General features: G+C 43.5%; 1 protein-coding gene across 1 annotated transcript; it reads right to left on the bottom strand.

Annotated features, from left to right (window-relative positions):
* Window positions 1-9,777: 9,777 nt before the first annotated feature.
* On the bottom strand, window positions 9,778-20,014 carry NICOL1 (NELL2 interacting cell ontogeny regulator 1). Its single transcript, XM_066622337.1, has 4 exons — window positions 19,894-20,014; window positions 17,511-17,652; window positions 14,398-14,486; window positions 9,778-13,295 (listed from the first exon to the last, which is right to left on the bottom strand). Exons 1-4 carry the CDS (start codon window positions 19,978-19,980, stop codon window positions 13,224-13,226), a joined length of 390 nt encoding a protein of 129 aa, XP_066478434.1. The 5' UTR covers window positions 19,981-20,014; the 3' UTR covers window positions 9,778-13,223.
* Window positions 20,015-20,093: the final 79 nt, after the last annotated feature.

Here is a 20,093-nt window from a genome sequence, read left to right as displayed (position 1 = left end):
GAGATGAAGGATTGTCAGCTTGCGTGGGAGGAAACTGGAGGCCAGAATGTGATACCAGATCATAAAAGGATCCACCTGAAATGTTGTAGTTCTTGAAAGACAGAACTTTCTTCAATTGTAAAAATCCCTATAGGGATTTAGTATAGCCTGCCTGTGTAAATCGCCTTGAAATAAAGTCTGAGGAGAAATCTGATGACCATGAAAGGCGGTATATAAATACAAAAAAAAAAATGTATGAAGCACAGGATCTCTTTAGCAATTTCAGGATCTCTTTTTCTAGCTACTGATTCCTGGGATGGGAAGAGCCATGCACCCTACCTGAGGCAGTGCAGTGCTCATGGACAAGTGGCATCTCTCTGACCCCTGCCTGCCTTATTCAGCCAGACTTTGGGGTGCTGCTAACTTTGCCCAGCCCCTTCCATCCCATCCAGCCATTATATGGCATTGCCAGAATATCTGCTGGCTTCATTCTGGCAGAATTCATCAGATTTCCTACCCCACCCTCTAGCAATCCATTTCATGACAGCACTGCAGCCTAGCTCACCAGTTCAGCAGAAGACATGAGGGGCATCAGGACGACATTCAGTTGTTTGGACCTGCTGTCCATGTTGGTGCTCACACTCTGCATGCTCCCAGAAGAATTTCGCATGTAGGCATGTAGAAGTTGTCCCTGAGTAAACAAGGTTGTTGGCAACACAAAGAAGTGCCCTGCCCTATTAATTACAGTGAAAATCTTCACAGCCAAATAGCAATGTAATCCTAACCTTTCTAGTTCTCTGACAGTGCAGTCCTAAATTGCAGCCCCGCTGGTGCAGTGGTCTCTGTGCCAGCCAAAAGAGTCATAAGTTATTATTATTATTATTATGATTGTTGTTGATTTGTAATTTGCCTTTTTGCCTGAAGGGCACCCAAGGCGACTCATAAAGCACATTTGTGACCCCGTGTAAATACGAGGTAGGCAGCGCCAGCAGGAAGGCCTGTGGTGCCCTGCTGGTGATGTATCCAGACCCCTGGCCACTGCAAAGGCACCGGTGCTGTATCTAGACTCCTGGCCACCAGCAAAGGTAAGAATTCCACTGAGTGGGGCAGGGGCTTGAGGAGCGTGAGGGAGGGCAGTCCGAAGGTGGGAAGGGGGTGTTTCTGGTTAAGGTAGGGCAGATTGGGCCTGGGAGGAGGTCAGAATCAGCAGAGACATCCTCCGCCATATCCTAACCCCTTCCCGGGTCAGCCAGCATTACCCTGGGCTGCGTGGACTTCCACCAGCTATATAGCCCCATAGGGCTGGCTGGGGCATTTCTCGGGGTAAGGGGAAAAATATCCTTTTACCTCGATGAGACTTCCAGCTGCCTCCTAGCCTGCGCTGGATACAATAAAGGCCATGCGACCTAGTTGCACCACTGCAGGTTAGGACTGGTCTGTGAGACTACTTTGCCAAGACTTGAGAAGTTACAATATGAAACAGCTTATGGAGGATGTGTGAGGTGCCTGCAACACTCAGAGACCTTTCAAAATACAGAGTTTCCTGTTTCCTATTCAATACCTTTTAAAATTCATAGAAGTGCTTTGTAGAATGCTATGGTTGATTGTGAATATTGGATGCTGTGATTTTATACACACACACCTTGGTACAGTTAAACTTAACCAGGAGACTTGATGACCATATTTGGGTGCAAAGCACGCAACACAAGAATGTGCAAACACCTGAGTATTTTGTGGAAGGTATAATTGGACCCAGATGGTCACAAAACACTGTCTACTTCCTCCTAGCTGTAGTAAATATCTATAGCAGGGGTGTCAAACGTAAGGCCTGTGGGCTGAATGAGGCCCCCAGAAGCAATTTATCCAACCTCCATTATAATTGGGCTCTCCCAGAGTGATAATTGGACTCTCTTGAAAATTATGAGCAAGATTTGCACCTTTTCTCTTCTGTTATTTGCAGCTAATGAGTTTCTATGTGAGAACAAGGTGCTTATTTCTGGCAGTCATCTGCCTGAATGATGTCACTTTTTGCTTAATGATGTCACTTCTGGCCCTTAGCAGGCACCATGAATACTACTTTGACCCTCTGTATGAAATGGGTTTGGCATTCAGTTTTACTGAAACGGGTTTGGCATCCCTGATCTATAGCCTCTTGACTTTCTGAATCAGTCTTTGCTCTGTTAGTGTATAAAGTACGCAATGGACCAAACCCTGGTTTGCAACTCAACCAGGAACTGCAATACTGGCTCCCATTAACAGAACATTGACAAAATATATGTCTCAGTCACAAGTTTGTCATGCTCACATTTCACAGCTGTTGGTGACTGTCAGATCAGGTTCTCCCCTCTCATAAGAACAGCCCCACTGAATCAGGCCATAGGCCCATCTAGTCCAACATCCTGTATCTCACAGTGGCCCACCAAATGCCCCAGGGAGCACACCAGATAACAAGAGATCTCATCCTGGTGCCCTCCCTTGCATTGGCATTCTGACATAGCCCATTTCTAAAAGCGGGAGGTTGCACATACACATCATGGCTTGTAACCTGTAATGGATTTTTCCTCCAGAAACTTGTCCAATTCCCTTTTAAAGGCGTCTAGGCTAGACGCCATCACCATATCCTGTGGCAAGGAGTTCCACAGACCAACCACACGCTGAGTAAAGAAATATTTTCTTTTGTCTGTTCAAACTCTCCCAACACTCAATTTGAGTGAATGTCCCCTGGTTCTGGTGTTATGTGAGAGTGTAAAGAGCATCTCTCTATCCACTCTGTCCATCCCCTGCATAATTTTGTATGTCTCAGTCATGTCCCCCCTCAGGCGCCTCTTTTCTAGGCTGAAGAGGCCCAAATGCCGTAGCCTTTCCTCATAAGGAAGGTGCCCCAGCCCAATAATCATCTTAGTTGCTCTCTTTTTCACCTTTTCCATTTCCACTATGTCTTTTTTTGAGATGTGGCAACCAGAACTGGACACAATACTCCAGGTGTGGCTTTACCATAGATTTGTACAACGGCATTATAATATTGGCCATTTTGTTCTCAATACCTTTTCTAATGATCCCAAGCATAGAATTGGCCTTCTTCACTGCCGCCGCACATTGGGTCGACACTTTCATCGACCTATCCACCCCCCCCCCAACATCTCTCTCCTGATCTGTCACAGACGGCTCAGCACCCATCAGCCTATATCTAAAGTTTTGATTTTTTTGCCCCAATGTGCATGACTTTACACTTGCTGACACTGAAGTGCATCTGCCATTTTGCTGCCCATTCTGCCAGTCTGGAGAGATCCTTCTGGAGCTCCTCACAATCACTTCTGGTCTTCACCACTCAGAAAAGTTTGGTGTCATGTGCAAACATAGCCACCTCACTGCTCACCCCTGTCTCCAGGTCATTTATGAAGAGGTTGAAAAGCACCAGTCCCAGGACAGATCCTTGGGGCACACTGCTTTTCACTTCTCTCCATTGTGAAAATTGCCCATTGACACCCACTCTCTGTTTCCTGGTCTTCAACCAGTTCTCAATCCAGGAGAGGACCTGTCCTCTAATTCCCTGACTGTGGAGTTTTTTTAGTAGCCTTTGGTGAGGAACTGTGTCGAACGCCTTCTGAAAGTCCAGATATATAATGTCTATGGGTTCTCCTGCATCCACATGCCTGTTGACCTTTTCAAAGAATTCTATAAGGTTCGTGAGGCAAGACTTACCCTTACAGAAGCCATGCTGACTCTCCCTCAGCAAGGCCTGTTCGTCTATGTGTTTTGAGATTCTATCTTTGATGAGGCATTCCACCATCTTACCCGGTATGGGTGTTAGGCTGACCGGCCTATAGTTTCCCGGGTCCCCCCTCTTTCCCTTTTTAAAGATTGGTGTGATATTTGCTATCCTCCAATCTTCTGGCACTGTGGCTGTTTTGAGGGACAAGTTGCATATTTTAGTCAAGAGATCAGCAGCTTCATTCTTCAATTCCTTAATAACCCTTGGATGGATGCCATCAGGGCCCGGTGACTTATTGATCTTTAATTTATCAATGAGGTCTGAAACATCTTCTCTTTTAACCTCTATGTGACTTAATTCCTTGGTCAGGAGGGGCCGTTTGGGCAGCATTATCTGCCCGAGGTCTTCTGCCGTGAAGACAGATGCAAAGAACTCATTTAATTTCTCTGCCATCTCTAAGTCTCCTTTTATCTCCCCTTTGCCTTCCTCACCATCCAGAGGGCCAACTGCTTCTCTGGCGGGTTTCCTGCTTCTAACATATTTGAAGAAGCTTTTATTATTCCCCTTAATGTTGCTGGCTGTGCGTTCCTCATAGTCTCGCTTGGCCTCCTGTATTACCTTCTTACATTTCTTTTGCCACAGTATGTTCCTTTTTATTCTCCTCATTAGGGCAAGACTTCCATTTACGGAAGGAAGCTTCTTTGCCCTTTACAGCCTCTCTAACTTGGCTGGATTTAGTGGAACCCTTCTTTCTTTGCGGTATACACCTCTGCTGGGCCTCTATTACTGTTGTTTTAAGCAGCCTCCATGCACTCTGGAGAGATTTTTTTTTACCTTTTTACTTTTTACCTTTTACTTTTTACCTTACTTTCTACTTTTACCTTTTTATTTTTTACCTTACCTTTCAACCTCCTTCTAACCAGCCTCCTCATTTGAGGGAAGTCCGCCCGTCGGAAGTCAAGAGTTTTTGTGAGAGATTTGCCCAGTATTCTTCCCTGGATGTGCATGTCAAAACAGATCACAGCATGATCACTGTTCCCCAATGGCTCCGTAACATTGACATCTCTAACCAGGTCCTGAGTACCACACAATATTAAATCCAGAGTCACCTGTCCTCTGGTGGGCTCCATGACTAGCAGCTCTAAGGCACAGTCATTTAGCATGTCAAGGAATCTGGTCTCCTTTTCGTGACCAGAACACGAATTGATCCAGTCAATATGAGGATAATTAAAGTCCCCCATGATTACAATCCTCTCCCTCCTTATCACCTCCCTGATTTGTTTCCTCATTTCAAGGTCCCCTTCTGATTTCTGGTCTGGAGGAGGTTAGTACGCCCCCAGTATTACATCACTCCTCAAGCCTGGTAATTTAACCCACAGAGATTCTACCCACCTTCAATCTCTACATTGCTTAATTCTATCCCTTCCTAAACATAAATAGCCACCCCACCTCCAACAGGCCCCTCCCTGTCCCTCCTGTAGAGTTTATAGCCCAGGATTGTGGTATCCCACTGATTCTCCTCATTCCACCAGGTTTCCGTTATGCCCACTATGTCAATGTTTTCCCTTGTCACCAGACATTCCAGTTCTCCCACCTTTGCTTGTAGACTTCGGGCATTTGCATAAAAGCATTTGTATATGGAATGCCCCAGGATGGGCTGCTTATTCGCTCCTTTGTCTCCGCATCCTCTCATTGTGCCAAACTGTCTATCACATCCCATCACGCTACCACTCCCAATTTCTTCTCCTACTCTGTCTTTGTCTTGTTGTTCTCTAACCTCCCCATCCTCGTCCCATAGGGATGAGGAGTCGCAAACCGGGTGCCCCTCGGCTCCTGTCGGTCTTCCCCCAGGGATCAGTTTAAAAGCTGCTCTGCCACCTTTTTAATGTTATGCGCCAGCAGTCTGGTTTCATTTTGGTTCAAGTGAAGCCCGTCCCACTTGTACAGGCCCCGCTTGTCCCAAAACATTCCCCAGTGCCTAATGAATCTAAACCCCTCCTCCCTACACCACACTCTCATCCACGCATTGAGACCCCTGATCTCCACCTGCCTAGCTGGCCCTGCACGTGGAACAGGTAACACTTCAGAGAATGCAACCTTTGAGGTCCTGGCTTTCAGCTTCCTACCTAATAGCCTAAATTTGGCCTCCAGGACCTCCCGGCTACATTTGCCCACATTGTTGGTGCCGACATGCACCACAACCGCTACCTCCTCCCCAGCGCTGTCTACCAGCCTATCTAGACGAGAAGTGATGTCCGCAACCTTCGCACCAGGCAGGCAAGCCGCCATGCGGTCCTCATATCCGTCGCAAACCCCCCTCTCTATGTTTCTAATAATCGAATCCCCCACTACAAGAAGCCCCTGACCCGCCTCCCGCCGAGGAGTATCCTGAGTGTGTTCAGATACAGGCCCGTCCCCTAGAGAAGGGGTCCCCCCTAGGAGATTTTTTCCCTCCTCTCCAGGATGATGTCCTCCAGCCCCGAGACTTCCCACCCAGGCAGCTGAGGAGCTGCACACCTGAGGTTGGGACGAAGCCTGATCGTCCCCGGAAGTCTCCCCATGGTCCTTCTCTGCCTGCCTCTGCTTCTCCAGGTCGGCCACCAAGGCTTCAAGGGAGCAGACGCATTCCCTGAGACCCTGGAGCTCCTTGCACTGAGGACACACCCATGATATGCCCCAGAGGCATATAGTCATACATGTTACACTTGATGCAAAACACTGAATAGCCCCCACCCTGCTGCTGGCTGTCTGACTGCATAGCTTTTTTTATTGTTTTTATTTACGGGTACTTACAAACCCCTACACTGGTTTGCTGCCCTCTTCTCAAGGGAAGAGAAGGGCAGTGTCTGGGGCCCTGGCTTCCTCGCCCTGCTGCTGAACTCGCCCAGATGCTAAACTTGCAGTGCCTTACCTGGCACTTCGTTCCCAGAGGCGCTGGGTGTCCCAGAGGCCACGCGCCCTTCTGTAGAGAGGCTCACACGGTGGCAGGCACTAGCTTTATACCCCTAGCTAGCTCCTCCTCCCTCCCTCCTTGTTGATTGAAAGGGGGGCTGGTCTTCCCAGGTGAGATTACAAAAGCTCAGGAAGACAAAAGGCTGTTGATGGGCTTAATCCACTCTGCAGGCCCCTGAATGTGTTGCTTGGATTAGCCTAACAGGGCTCATCACCTCCTAAAGGTCAATGACTATGCTAAATTGCCCTGTCTGGTTGGGAACTGGGCCTTCCTAGGTTCTTACCCTCCTATTTCAGTTCTCTTAGGCTGGACTGTTTAACCTCAAGCTAGTTTTTATTTGAATTTATTTGTTTATTTATTTATTTATTGCTCTCACCTAGATCCTGTGTCCCAATTTACTGAACTGTTTAGATTATGTTCTAACTTAGAATAAGTCTAACTTGGGTTAAGTATAGGGTTAATTTAAAACAAAGTAGAAAAGCTTGCTTTCCACTTTATCCTCCTCTGTTTTATTTATTTTTCCAAGTGCCTGACCCTTGGGCTCTTACTCACGAGTAGGACTCTGCTCCTGCTCAGAGTAGACCTATGTACACACCTACGTATTTATTTTTATTGCCCTCACCTAGCTCCTGTGCCCCAACTCGCTGGACCTTAGATTCCCTCCCTTAGGTTAGATTAGGTGCTAACTTAGGTAAGACTTCTAGAAGACTCACTAGCGCCAGTGAATTCTGATGTAGTTCTTCATAAAATTAGAACAATTGGCATCAGTCTGGAGGTGTTGGGATCGCTGCCCAGTATGGCAGCATTCCAATTAATCAAGAAGAGACTTCTTGATATTTATTCACAGAATTTATATAGTACTGCGAGCAAAGTTTGCTCCCCACTGAGCCTTAAAATATCTACAAGAGAAGGCCATTTGTACTTCACTTTGCTGAAGTGCCCCTATGAATGCAGGGCATTTACCCTGGCCAAGTGCAATGTGTTTCTTTCGGCAGTGCAGTTCGGGAGATTTAGCAAGACCTCATATAATGAAAGATATTGCAGATGCAAGTCGGGTAAAATAGAATCTCTTTCCTACATGATCTTACAGTGTACACTTCATGAAACGATCCGTAGGAAATATTTAGCTGCCTAATTGAGCAAACTGGTCCGACGATATTCTGCATATCTATTCAGAAGTCCCATTTATATCAATGGAACTTACTCCCAGGTAAGTGTGCATAGGATTGCAGTCTAATTTACTTATTATTATATCCTGTTATCTGATCTATCTTGTACTTTTCTGTCATGACCCCCAACTAATGATATTTTCTCCTGCGGTTAGCACTGCCCTTGCTACCTTTTAAAAGCATTCAGAATGTATATATTTCTTTGTGCTTTTCTGAGCTTTTTCTTTTTTAAAAAAACTTCCCCCTTTTCAATTGCTTGAGTCTCATGTTGCTGACGTAACAGGCTGTGACTTACATTGTACTCTTATGTGGTATCTAGTATTTTAGGTAAATATTACTATAAATGATGGTAAATATTACATATTAATGCAATTCATGACAGCTCAAATCACACTCCAGTGACTATGCAAAAAATGCATAGTTATTACTCACTTATATCCTAGAAGCCAGACATCTGTTCAACAGCAGAGCTTCTGTTGGAGGCATACTGTGGATTCACAGCACTTAAACTTGGTACATTTGATCTCCTGTGTTATTTATTTTTTTTAATATTTGTATCCTGCTTTTCCTCCCCCTGAAGGAGAGTGTTAAAGGCAGCTTAACAAAATAATACTAAGAAGCACGTATAATTTTCATAAGTACAAAGGGTAACCCTCCGTTCTGCAGCCTGAGGTCTGACTGTTCTGCATAAATCCTGGTATGAGCATCTGTTGCCTGACATGTTTTCTGTTAATTGATGTGTGACATGTTGGTCTGCACCTGTACATGATGCTGGGTGCATGCCAGGAGAGCACTATCCGGGCGAGGCTGATGGCAGGAGGTTTAAGGTCCCACAGGCTTTCAAGAGGCCAAAGTATGGTTTGTCAGAGCAATCATCCTGCCTCACTCTAGCCAGCTGGCTTAGGAGAAGACTTGGCTTGCTTGCTTGCTGTTGGAAAATTTCATGGCCATCCAGTACCTTGCTGGTACACAGATTATAACCTGTAAACAAGTTACATTCTAGGAGCTTCCTGATCTGCAGTAAGCAAGGTTGTTGTCAACACAAAGAAGTGCCCTGACCTGACCTGAGCAAGGTAATGAATCCATGAATTTTATTTTTAATTCCCTTTCCCCTTATTGTATTATTATCACCACACTAAAGGCTATCTATTGTTGCCTTTTTAACCTCCCCTCCCTCCTCCTCCATGCTACTGAGCTTTGCCATTGGCCACTGCACTTTGTCCCTGCATATGCAAGATTTCCCTTGTGTGCACATTACACAGATTTCAAAAGTAAGTCTGGTAACACATCCTCACTGGCAGGAATCTTCTGTATAATTGGTTGGACACATGCAGAGTTCCTGGTTGGGCACATGCGGAGTTTACTGGTGATCTGGATATTTCCACCAGCCTCTGTTGCCATCTGTAGAATCACTCTGTGCAGGGACAGGATTGAAGCTGGTGGTACCAAGAAACAACTGGATTCTCATGCTCTCATGGTGTCTGAAAGAGATGGATCATGGAAAACATCCACGCCCCAAGAAATGGCCAAATACTAAAGTTCACAGAGGACAGGAATTCCATGCTGCTGCAACCACTATTTTATCTCTTGTCCCACCTGCATATGTACTCTGTGAAATGAAATTGGTAGGAGTGTCCCAGACCCCCTGGATCATGCCTGTTTCACCACCACAAATGAGCATTAGTCACCCACACAAACACCCCTCTATGGGTTAAACTAGAAGAAACAGGGTGCCTGTTTCCTTTTTTGTTAAAACATTGTATTGTGTCCACAGCTCTAGGAGAGAGGGAGTTAACTCACCTTCTGAGATCAAGATGGAACTAATTAGTAAAAACACAACAAAACTAACACGTGTGGAAGATCAGGAATGAACCTAAAGTGCTTGTGTCTGACAGTTTGAAAAGCAAAGATAAACAGTAGAATGTTATGAGACCTCAAATGTATCCTGTGACCACTGAGACAGCTATGTTTAAAGCATTAATTTATTAGGACTGTAACAAAGAGGCTTATGTTAATTACAAAAACACATTAGTTAACTCTTGTGAAATGACAACATTACATTCTAAACTAGTGCAATCAACTGTAATTTATAACTGGTACCATGAAAAAATGTGAATAGTGTGGAAGAGATCAAACAGTTGTTCTTTGCTTTTCTCTTGGGAACCTATAGATAGCCTAACCAATAACAAAATTAAATTAAGCAAACAAGACACATACACACAACTGTAACAGACAAATGTTTGTTTTAAAAGGTGGTAGCAGCTGGTGCTGCCTTCTCCTATATGAAGGTAGTGCATACCCAAGTTCATTTCTCTGGTTTTGCTGTCTGATAACTTGAACTGAGAACCTGATGCACTGAGGCTGAAGTTTAGCCTAGTCAGCTACAAAGGAAGGTGGGTACTCAGGCCCCAAAGACTTCTCTGGGTATAGAGGACACGTTTACCAATCCCAGCTCCCTAAATCCAGACAGCCTAATTTACGCATTGCGAATTGAGCATATCAATTAGTGCCATATCTAGTATTTGTTTTCTTCCTACTCTTGGCAAGTACTGCAGACAGTCAGGGAATAAACAACAGAAAGATGTTTATGCCAGGGTCACTTGCATCTGTTCTGCCTTCCTGTCTCTTCTGAGAGTATGGCAGCGCATGTTAGGTAGCCAAAGGATGGTGTAGTGGGAAGTTACTTATAGCCCACTCCTAATCAACTTTCCAGAGCCAACGCAGCCGTGAGGTAAGGAAAAAAACATTCCATTACCTTGAGGAAGCCTCTGTGACTGTCTCCTCACTAAAGAACGCAGTGTGTGTCCCATTGGCATGGCTGCATCAGCGTTGGAAAGTTGGATAGGATTGGGCTGTTAGTGGTTGGTTGTGTTTGTGTGAGAGTGAGAGGCAGAGATAAAGGCGGACAGATAGGCACACACACTGACAGACAGACAATTTGTCAAGTCAAGGCTAGCCCTTCTGAGCCACACATGGAGAACAGAGTCTCTTACACATCTCCTCCTCCCACCTAAGGTGAGCTTCTTCCACTGCAGTCCCCAAGAAGCAGTTAGTAATCCAGATGTTCCTCACAGGTCCTTGTAGTAGCAGCCAAACCCAGCAGCAAGTGCATGAGAGGGAAGCGACCCTCTTTCCACGCTTGAGATGAGCATGACTGTCCACCTCTGCTTGGAAGTTAAGCACACCTGAGACAGGATGAAGGAAGGCTCTCTGCAGCTTATTTGTGAAGAGAATCTGTACCAGACAAGTCACTTACATTGTTTCCCAGTCACACTGAACATTTCGGTGTGGCCAGGATATGCACACCCAGAGTTTTACTGTAACAAAGAGAAGGAAGTTTTTGACTGTTTTATATAGATATCTATAGTTTAGAAATAAAAAAAAAACAATTTACCTAAAATTAATTTAGCTGGCAACAGTTAAGAGGAAAAGGTTCAGGCCTAACAAAAGTCCACAAAATCTGAATGCAGCTAAGAGCCAATTATGTTAATTAAATGGTGTGGTTTCTCCTTGAAATAGCATTTGGAATGAGGAAACCATGGGAAGGGATATATTGCATTACACCTGCTGGCTTTTTTTGGAAGCTAGCAAAACCAATGTGGGCAATAACCATATCATTCAGTCTCATATGGGATTTTCCCATTCCAACTATTACTGGAGAGGCACATGGAAGCAGCCACCCTCCTGCTCAGATAACAGGAACTAACAGAAAGAATCTTACTTTTTAATTAAAAAATAAGACTGAAACTTGTCACTGGTACCCTCCCAATAAATACTGTACTGTTTCTGCAGAATGCAGAGGCAGTAATGCTATAGTGAAGATAGCAGGTGAATGGAGATCATTTCTTCCATTACACGTAGGTCACATTTTGGTGAAACAGTGTTTTGGAAGAGTACATAAAAATGGAAGCAGAAATCAAATAGCACTTCTGATTACTGAGCATTCAGGTCTCATTCATTAGATCAGGTCTCATTCATTTTCAAGTTTTCCTTTGCAACCACTGTAGCTCTAAGTTTGTTTTGCCTTTTAAAATGAACATGGACATTCCTCTACATTGGCTCAATTGAAAACAACATGAGAACAACACAAAAGAGTCCAACAAATAGAAGGTAAATGTCAAAAGTGGTGCAGATAAGCCTTATTGCAAAAATATTAAAGTGTTATAAAAATATCATGAATGAGATTATTACGAACCCTATGAATTGGTGCACAACAATCTAAGGTGGTCTAATACATTATAAAAAGAATCAATTTCTCCGGTACTGAAAGGCTGGTTTATTTCAAAACTGTGAAGCAGATTGTGAAAAATTAACTGTGCACAACCAATGGAAGGATATCTGATCAACCAAACTCTAAGTCCATTTGTGCAAATCTATGAGAGATAGAGAGCCTATAAAATGGTTTATCTTATGTCATGCATAATAGATTATATCATATACTTTTGGAGGCAAGGCACCCAAAAAATTAGCAACAGTATGACCAGAAAGGGTCTCCAATAATTCTGTGGTAAGAATGTGAGGAAGGGAAAGCGTTTTGGAGGTCCACCTTAACTAGTATCCCAAAGACTGTATGTTGCTCAATTTCTGAATGCCCACTAGTAAACTGAAGAACAACGCTGAGGGTTCTCAACTTCTTTCTAGCCAAAGAGAACTTGTATTATTTTTTGTTGATGGCATGAACAGCTGCAGCAGCTAACAAATGAGTTCTAAAGAATTCCCAACACAATGTTGACTACTGGAGCTGTGGGAGTTGTTTGTTTTTTGCAGTAAAATAGTCTCCTCAATTATCAATAATTTAAAAAAAAATTAAATAGGTCATAATGCATTTTGAGTTTGCACACTCTCCTCTTCTGCTCTACTATGAATCTAAATTTGGACACCACCCTCAGGATACCCGCAAAAATGTGGTAGAATGTATTGAACCAGAAAATCATTGGTTTGTTTACTTATTTTAACTCTTTTCACTGTACTTTATCTCAACTGTACATCATTGCACAATTATTTTTGAAAACATTGGAAGGAAAAAACCATTTAAGGAAAATAATCTCAAGAATTCTGATATATTTTCAACCTAAGTTTCTTTTCAGTGGCAAAGTTCAAAAAAATCAGACCCTCCCCAAATAAGAGTTTAATATATTTGCAATAAATCATAAGTGCACCCCTTCTGGCTTTTGCCTTGCCTTTGAAAAATATCTTGACACTCAAGATGACATCAACATGGATGAAAACATAAAATTAAAGGAGGAACCCAAAGGCAGACAAAAAGTAATTGTATACCAAAATCCCTCACCTAGTTTCATGAGTGCCCTGGAGTTTACATGCTTGTAGTATTCTATTTCCTAAATCTGTCTGCCTTAACCGCAGCATTTTATGAAGAACCAGAAACTCCTAGATGGCTCTCTAGTTGTATTCAGTTCAGTGCATTTGCAGTTAAACAGTCACACAGTGTCCTCTTCTCCACTTTAAAAAGCAGTGTCTCTGTCTGTGTGAAAAGAGAAAAAAAGCAATGTTAATAAAGGGAATGCATCATCTCATCACCTCACAATCCTTGTGTTGTTGTTGTTTTTGGTTACAAATTACACATTTTGCATTATTAGGCTTAAGAAAAAAAAAGTGATTTGGAGCTAAAGGTGGGAAGGAACTTGTTTCCCGTCTCCCAAAACAACCACAGAGGTTTGTGCTGCTGAGGGTGGGGGAAGGAACTGGGCGAGGAGGAAGCATGTCAGCCAGTCCTACTCTCCACCTCCTTCCATAAGTCCCAGGCTGTTTATGCACTGATCTTTGCTGCCACTATTTGAAAGCAGCATGAAGGCTCTGCTCATCTATGAGCTTGTGTTCCAGCTAGTGAGGAAATGGGGCAAGGTAGGGTATGTGTGCTTTTAAAGCAAAATTTTCCTGGGCCCTTCCCAGTCATTAGGAACCAACTCTTACTATGTCCTCCCTGCTCCCACTTTGGGTGCCCAGCACGTCTGCATGCAGGACCCACACTTTACAAATAGGCAATGTGACTGAAGTGAATGCTGTAATAAACAAGATGTTAAGCAATGGTGTTAATAATATCTGTCAGCGTTTGTAGCTTTGCTTCGATATGCAAAAGGCACAATTCTATCAAATGTTGACAATGTCGCAGTGTCAGAATTAATGCTGCTCAAAATGGAAAGAGTACAACATCACTTTCAGTAGAAAGTCAGATAGCTGGAAACAGAAATGAGCGAAATTCCTTACATAAATGGAGGGAGTTCACCCCAGCCTCTTTCAGTAAAAGAGGTATCATTGGGTATCATTGATATTGCTGCAGACCCCTTATTTTCCTGAATAGGGCTGTACTACTGGGTTTAGTTTTCTTTGGTTAAGAGAGCACTGGAAACTTAAGGCACCTTCGTAATACAGTATTTCCTTTAATTCCAAATAAACAAGCATAAGCAAAGGCAAAGTGGCAATGGATCCAATACCATGCATGAGATCCAACCCCCTCAAATTATTAACAGAGACCCAAAATGGCCTCTCCCTGATCTCCTTTCTTGGGTTCAACCACTGCTTTCCTCCCCCATAACGCTGTGCCCATTTTAAGAAAGAAGCTTTACCCGTGTATCTAAATTGTATGCAGTCTTCTTTAAATCTTGCAAGGCCCTCTGCATGAATTCAAACGCATGGCAGTCAACACATGGGCGACCTGGAGGGGATTTAATAAAGACACAGACAAGCTAGTATGAAAGATGAATGAGAATACATGTGTCTTCAGTGAACAAAACAGTAACCAAAACAGGCACAGAAATATCAAATAGCAATGTAAAACAAACAACTTAAAAAGGAGATCATGTACAGCTATGATCACAGCATGAATCTGTGATGACAACCTCAGGCTTCATTGACCAGTCTGAAAATGTTATAATGCCTAAGAACGTCTGAGGAACAGTCACAATGTTGGTACTTTCAAAAGGCATAGTGTAGTGCTTTCCAAATGTCTTGCCACTTCTAGGCCTTATCTTCTGGCCCTTCACACAAACTAAATACACATTTCATTTAAATACATTTGCCCAGTGTTGTCAGGCTGAAATTTAGGAAGTAGTCCCTGGTAATGTGAAAAACAGTACAATACATTCTTCAGCTGTTCAGGTCAAACTGCAATCTTTGATAATAATTGCATTGTATACTACAATGAAATCTATTCATTTCATTTGTATTTCTGATTTTTTTTTTGGGGGGGGGCAATCATTTATGTTTTCTAAGCACCATTTTTAACCTAACCAGGGCGGGGTGTGCTATTTGTGATAATTCCTGGAAAATAGGTGAGGAGCCAGAAGACAGGAGAATTGCAAATGTTGTCCCTATCATTAAAAGGAGGGGAATATTATAGACCAGTCAGTTTGTTGTCAATACCTGGAAAAATACTGGAGCAGATTAAATGGAATGTCAGTGAGCACTTAGAAAATGGATGATTTCTAGGAGCCAGGATAGGTTTGTCAAGAAAAAGCTGTAACAGACAAATCTCATCTCCTTTTTTGATAGAGTGACTAGTCTTCAACATCATGAGAATGATGGTCACTCTAGACTGTTACATCACTGTCACTCTAGACCAGGGGTGCTCAATAGGTGGATCGCGATCTACCGGTAGATCGCGAGGCAAAATGAGTAGATCGCGGAGCCCTGTCTCTCCAAACTGTTAATATGTCAGTTTCGTCTAGTGACTAGACGAAACTGACATATTTAGCTGACACTAAACTGACACTGAAACTGACACTTTAGCTGCTCTTCAGGCATGCAGCAACAAAACTGACTAGACTCCAGCAGGGGCTCCATACATTAAAGGGGGTGTCTGTCAGACGCTTCCTTCCCCCCGGTAGATCTCCGGGCCTTGCTGGGTTTCAAAGTAGCTCTTGAGCCAAAAAAGTGTGAGCACCCCTGCTCTAGACCATCATTGTTACATTGTCTGTTACACACAGTGCACCTTGATTTCAGAAAAAAAGACCATTTGACAAAGTCTTCCATGATATCCTTGTGGATAAAATGTAGGCTAGACCAGAGAGGTTAAACTTATTTCAAACAGTGGGCCAAATAGCATTCATGATGCCTGCTAAGGGCAGGGAGGGGCCATCATTGAGTAGAAATAAGCACTTTGCTCTCATGTAGGAACTCATTAGCTGCAAATGACAGAAGAGAAAATATGCAAATCTTGATCATATTTTCAGGACATGGGAGAACCAATTATCACAAGGGACACCCTTTTGGCAGAACTGCTTTTCTGCTTTTCTCCCTTTCTTGACCCTCTTGGTTTGCCTCTTCCCCTGTACCGTTTCTCACCTTCTGAGGACTCCTTCTGTCTCTTCCTCCTAGTGCCTTGGCAGAAGCAACACTGCTAAAAAGGCAATGCTGGAAGAACCCAATATCACGTTGGCTGCCCTTTCAGTGACACCTCAGCAGAAGTGGTGCACTGGGGTGCAGGCATGATAAGGCCTCTCCCAGCACCCCAGTGCGTGGAGAGCCCAATTATCATGGGGGTGGATAAAGAGCTTCCGCAGCCCATTTCCAGCCAGTGGGCCTTACGTTTGACACCCCTGTTGTAATCTGTTCCAACTACCACCTCCCACCCCACTCTAAATGATTCTAAAGAAGGGGAACATACAGAAGATAATCCTGTCTCTAATGGTAAACTTTAATAAAGTGTGAATTTTTATGATAATCTCTGATGCATTGTTCTCAGGGTCATTTAACAGATTATATTTGTAGCTGTACATCTAATATATCTCCCCCCCTTCTACCCTACCATTATAACTAATGGGCCAATAGGGTTAATGAAAACAATAAATGCATTGTTAAATCTACAAACTATCCAAATTAAAATTAACATCCTAAAAAGCAAATCATATATTTTGAAAACTGCCAGGTTCAGGAAAAGAAGGAACAGCATATTTAAATGATCTTCTGAAGGCCTGTTGGAATAAAATACCCATAGCCTGCTTTCCTAAGCTGACTCAAGGACTTAGGAGAGACCATTCCCAAAACCAACAGCCCAGTCCTAACCAAATTCTCACACTGTGGTGCAGTGGGGCCAGTGCAGCCTCTGCCGCATCCAGCACAGGAGTTGTGGCTGCTGAAGGTCTCCTCAAGACAAGGGCACCTTCATCCCCTTACCCTGGGTAAAGCTCCAGCAGCCTCTAAGGGGCTACTCAGATCCATGCCAGCTGTATAGCTGGCACAAATCTGGGTTGCCCCATATTGGGTTTTCAGGCTCAGGAGGAGCTAACACAATATGGCAGAGGTCTCCTCTGCTGTCCCTGCTCCATCCCATACCTGATCTGTCTTCCTCCCTGCCCTCCCCTATCCCCATAATGTCTCTCCCGCCCCATTCCACCACCACCACCACCACCAAAGCTGCCCAGCAGAGTGCATACCTGCTCTGGTAGGCACTGGCTTCCAATTGACATTGGGAGGCTGGCACAACCCTTTCCTCCAGCAGGACAGGCCTCTGCACTGCTGCAAAGTGTCTTAACAGCACATTTGTAGCAATGTGGGTGCTTGTCCTGCCAGTGAAGGCCAGCATAGGATTGGGCTGTGAGATATTTCTACCTAAAAGGCCCTGCTCCTAGTTGATGCCAACTTCACTTCTAGCTAGGAAGGAACTTGGAGTAGGTGTTTTTTGCAAGAAGTAGGTATAATCCAGATTTACCTAAGTTACTAGATAAAATATAGTACATACTTTCAGCAGGGATTGTTGTTCCCGATTCTTCTTCAGCTGTAGTTGGCTTTGCAGAAATAAACCCAACTACAAGAATTACAGGCACTAAAATGACCACTTTGCTTAGGTAAGCTTTCAGCATCTCGCTAGTTGAGTCTTCCTCCTTCAGTGGGGAACACAGGGATTAAGAGAGATATAGTGTGAACGCCAGTAACATTTTGAAGCATATCACTTGAATGGGAGATGAGAGAAACATAGTTTTGGCATGTCAATACAAGTAAGCAAAAATCACCTCATGTAGCAGCGCAAGATGCTGCTTTGGGAAACAACCAAGGCTTTTGGGGCCTTGTTGCTTGGTGGGAGTGCAGAGCACTGAAAGATGTTGCAGTTTCTGCTACTGCTTGGGAAGCCCACCGTGCCTGTTATGGCTTAGTGGCTTGAGGGAGTGCAGAGCATTGAAGAAGTAAGAAAAGCTAAGAGAACATGAGACCGGTGCAGTAAAATGAATGAGAGCCGGGAGACATATTTCAGAGAGATGCAGAGAGGCTGAGGCTGGAACAGATCTGAGATGAGTCTGTCTCTGAGATGAGAGTGAGAGTGCCTTGCCCCGCCTCTTGCCAGCTTTATTTATCCTTTTAACATGTTGCAATCCCTTGCAATACACTGAAGGTCAGGGAACTGGCTATCTCTAGCTAACCACAACATTCTTAAGATAAAGCTCTTTTTATAACCTTCTGCTGTTTTCCAGAGCACTGGCTTTTAGACACTCAACATATTAGCAAAGCGTGTGCGCAGCCGCAGGTGTGCCTGCCAGGTTGCCAAATATGCAAAGACATCTCAAAGCTCAGCGCCTATGCTTCTGCACTAATTACTAAAACCTCTTCTATGAAAGGTACAGAGGCATCAGTAGCAATAAAAAATTCCCTATCAACGGATACAACTTAGATATCTTCTCCAGTCATATCCATGAAGCTGCAAACAGAGTAATAACTGATAAAAAACTAGGCACAATTATTTTATCATCTTTCTGTTAAGAACTTGGTTTGGCATTTAAAGTTTATTTATTAGAGATGGCTAAATTATTGCCCAAGAACTACTGGTTTGATTTGAGCTCTTAAATTTCTCAAGTGGAAGCAATACATCACACAACTGAGAGTGTGTCAGAGCACTGTACAAAGCAGTTTCTTTGTACAAAGAAGTAGAACTGAGGACAAAAATGTCTGTTGTGGATTATCCAAACTTTTTCAGCCAGTAGAGGGATAGCTCATGAAAATGTGCATATCCAATATCTGCTTCTAATGTATTAAAATTGGTTTCTGACTGACACATTAACATAGCAAACTACAACTGTCTGTGGCAGTTCACACCACTCTGGATAGTATAACATTTCAAGATTCCAATAAATTATGATCTGCCTATCCAGAAAGCCATCCGTATGCAGGCACATTGTTATGGTTCCAGGGAGATGCAAAATCAGGTAATTTTTTGGACCAGCTAATTGTTTAACAATTGCACATTTTCAGAGATTTTAAGCATATTCTTTAGGCACAGATATTCACAGTTGCAATAATATAAAGCAGAAAGAACGTGTGGTGATAGGGTCTCTTTCAGGCATGAGCCATGAAACAATGCTCTGAGGGGTTCAATAATTCTGCATGATGAAGTGAAGATGTTATGTAAGAACGCTGATTAAATGTGCTTGGAGGGCAATGTTGGAATTTCCCCTTTTTAAGGTTTAGAAAGCCAGTTAAGTACAGTCACCTGCATAAGGAGGACTTCGATATCTGGCTCCTGAACCAGCTACATGAAGGTACCTTGTGTGCTTCACACTGCTGTATGTCAACTGTACAGACATTTGCAAAAACACTGAACAAGAATACCCATTCTGCAGTCTTAAAATACATTGCCCAGTATATTCACTTATTTTACATAGCTTCCATTTTAAAAGTAACATCTTGACTCTGAAAAACTGTGCATGTTTTTTAAAATGATCAGCAGCTCATGGAGGCATTACATTTTTGTCCCTTGCACTGAAAGCCTGCAAAGGCAATGGGTCCCCTGGGGTTCTAGTGCTGATCTTTGCCTATAAGTGATTGCAGCTTCATGGAAGTCTTTGTTGTTTTAGATGAAGGAAAGCCCTTCCCATTGCTCCTGTAAGGCAGATGTCTCTTGCTTTTTCCTTTTCCAGTCACAGGTCAGCTTTGAACACTGAGCCTCAAGGAAGGAAATATGGCGAGATAAAATCACCTGTTTCAGATGAGTTACCTTGCGGCTCATTTTTTGTGCAGCATAATTCAGTGGCTAGTGACAACTGATGGCAAATGAATGTATGGCCTCTCTACAACTTTACACAATGAAAAAAAAAATCATCTCAACAAATCAACAAATTTTAAAAGAAAAGTACCTGATCTTGTGCCTGCCTTTGTGAAGGTCTCTCTGAATGGCTGCTGCAGACTGCCAACGGAACATGAACAGCCGCACCTCTGAGCATGTGCACTGACTCCCTTTATCCTTCCCTGAAAGAGACTCTGCCATGGCAACGGCGCAGAACACTCCACTGGAGGGGAGGGTTAAAGTGTGAAAGGTTCATTTGCCCTGCTTTGT

This window comes from Tiliqua scincoides, chromosome 3 (genome assembly GCF_035046505.1).
Source record: "Tiliqua scincoides isolate rTilSci1 chromosome 3, rTilSci1.hap2, whole genome shotgun sequence".
Lineage (NCBI taxonomy): Eukaryota > Metazoa > Chordata > Lepidosauria > Squamata > Scincidae > Tiliqua > Tiliqua scincoides.
The sequence above is the reverse complement of the archived record's forward strand: the minus strand, read 5'-3'. Positions and strand labels throughout refer to the sequence as shown.

Bases quoted from the DNA above. Each gene is read 5' to 3' on its own strand.
- NICOL1 (XM_066622337.1), bottom strand. From the start codon at position 19,980: ATGCTCAGAGGTGCGGCTGTTCATGTTCCGTTGGCAGTCTGCAGCAGC. The intron at 17,653-19,893 runs GTACTTTTCTTT...TCCCCACTGAAG, and splicing joins AAAGGCAGGCACAAGATCAG to GAGGAAGACTCAACTAGCGA. The intron at 14,487-17,510 runs GTATGTACTATA...AATCCCCTCCAG, and splicing joins AACAACAATCCCTGCTGAAA to GTCGCCCATGTGTTGACTGC.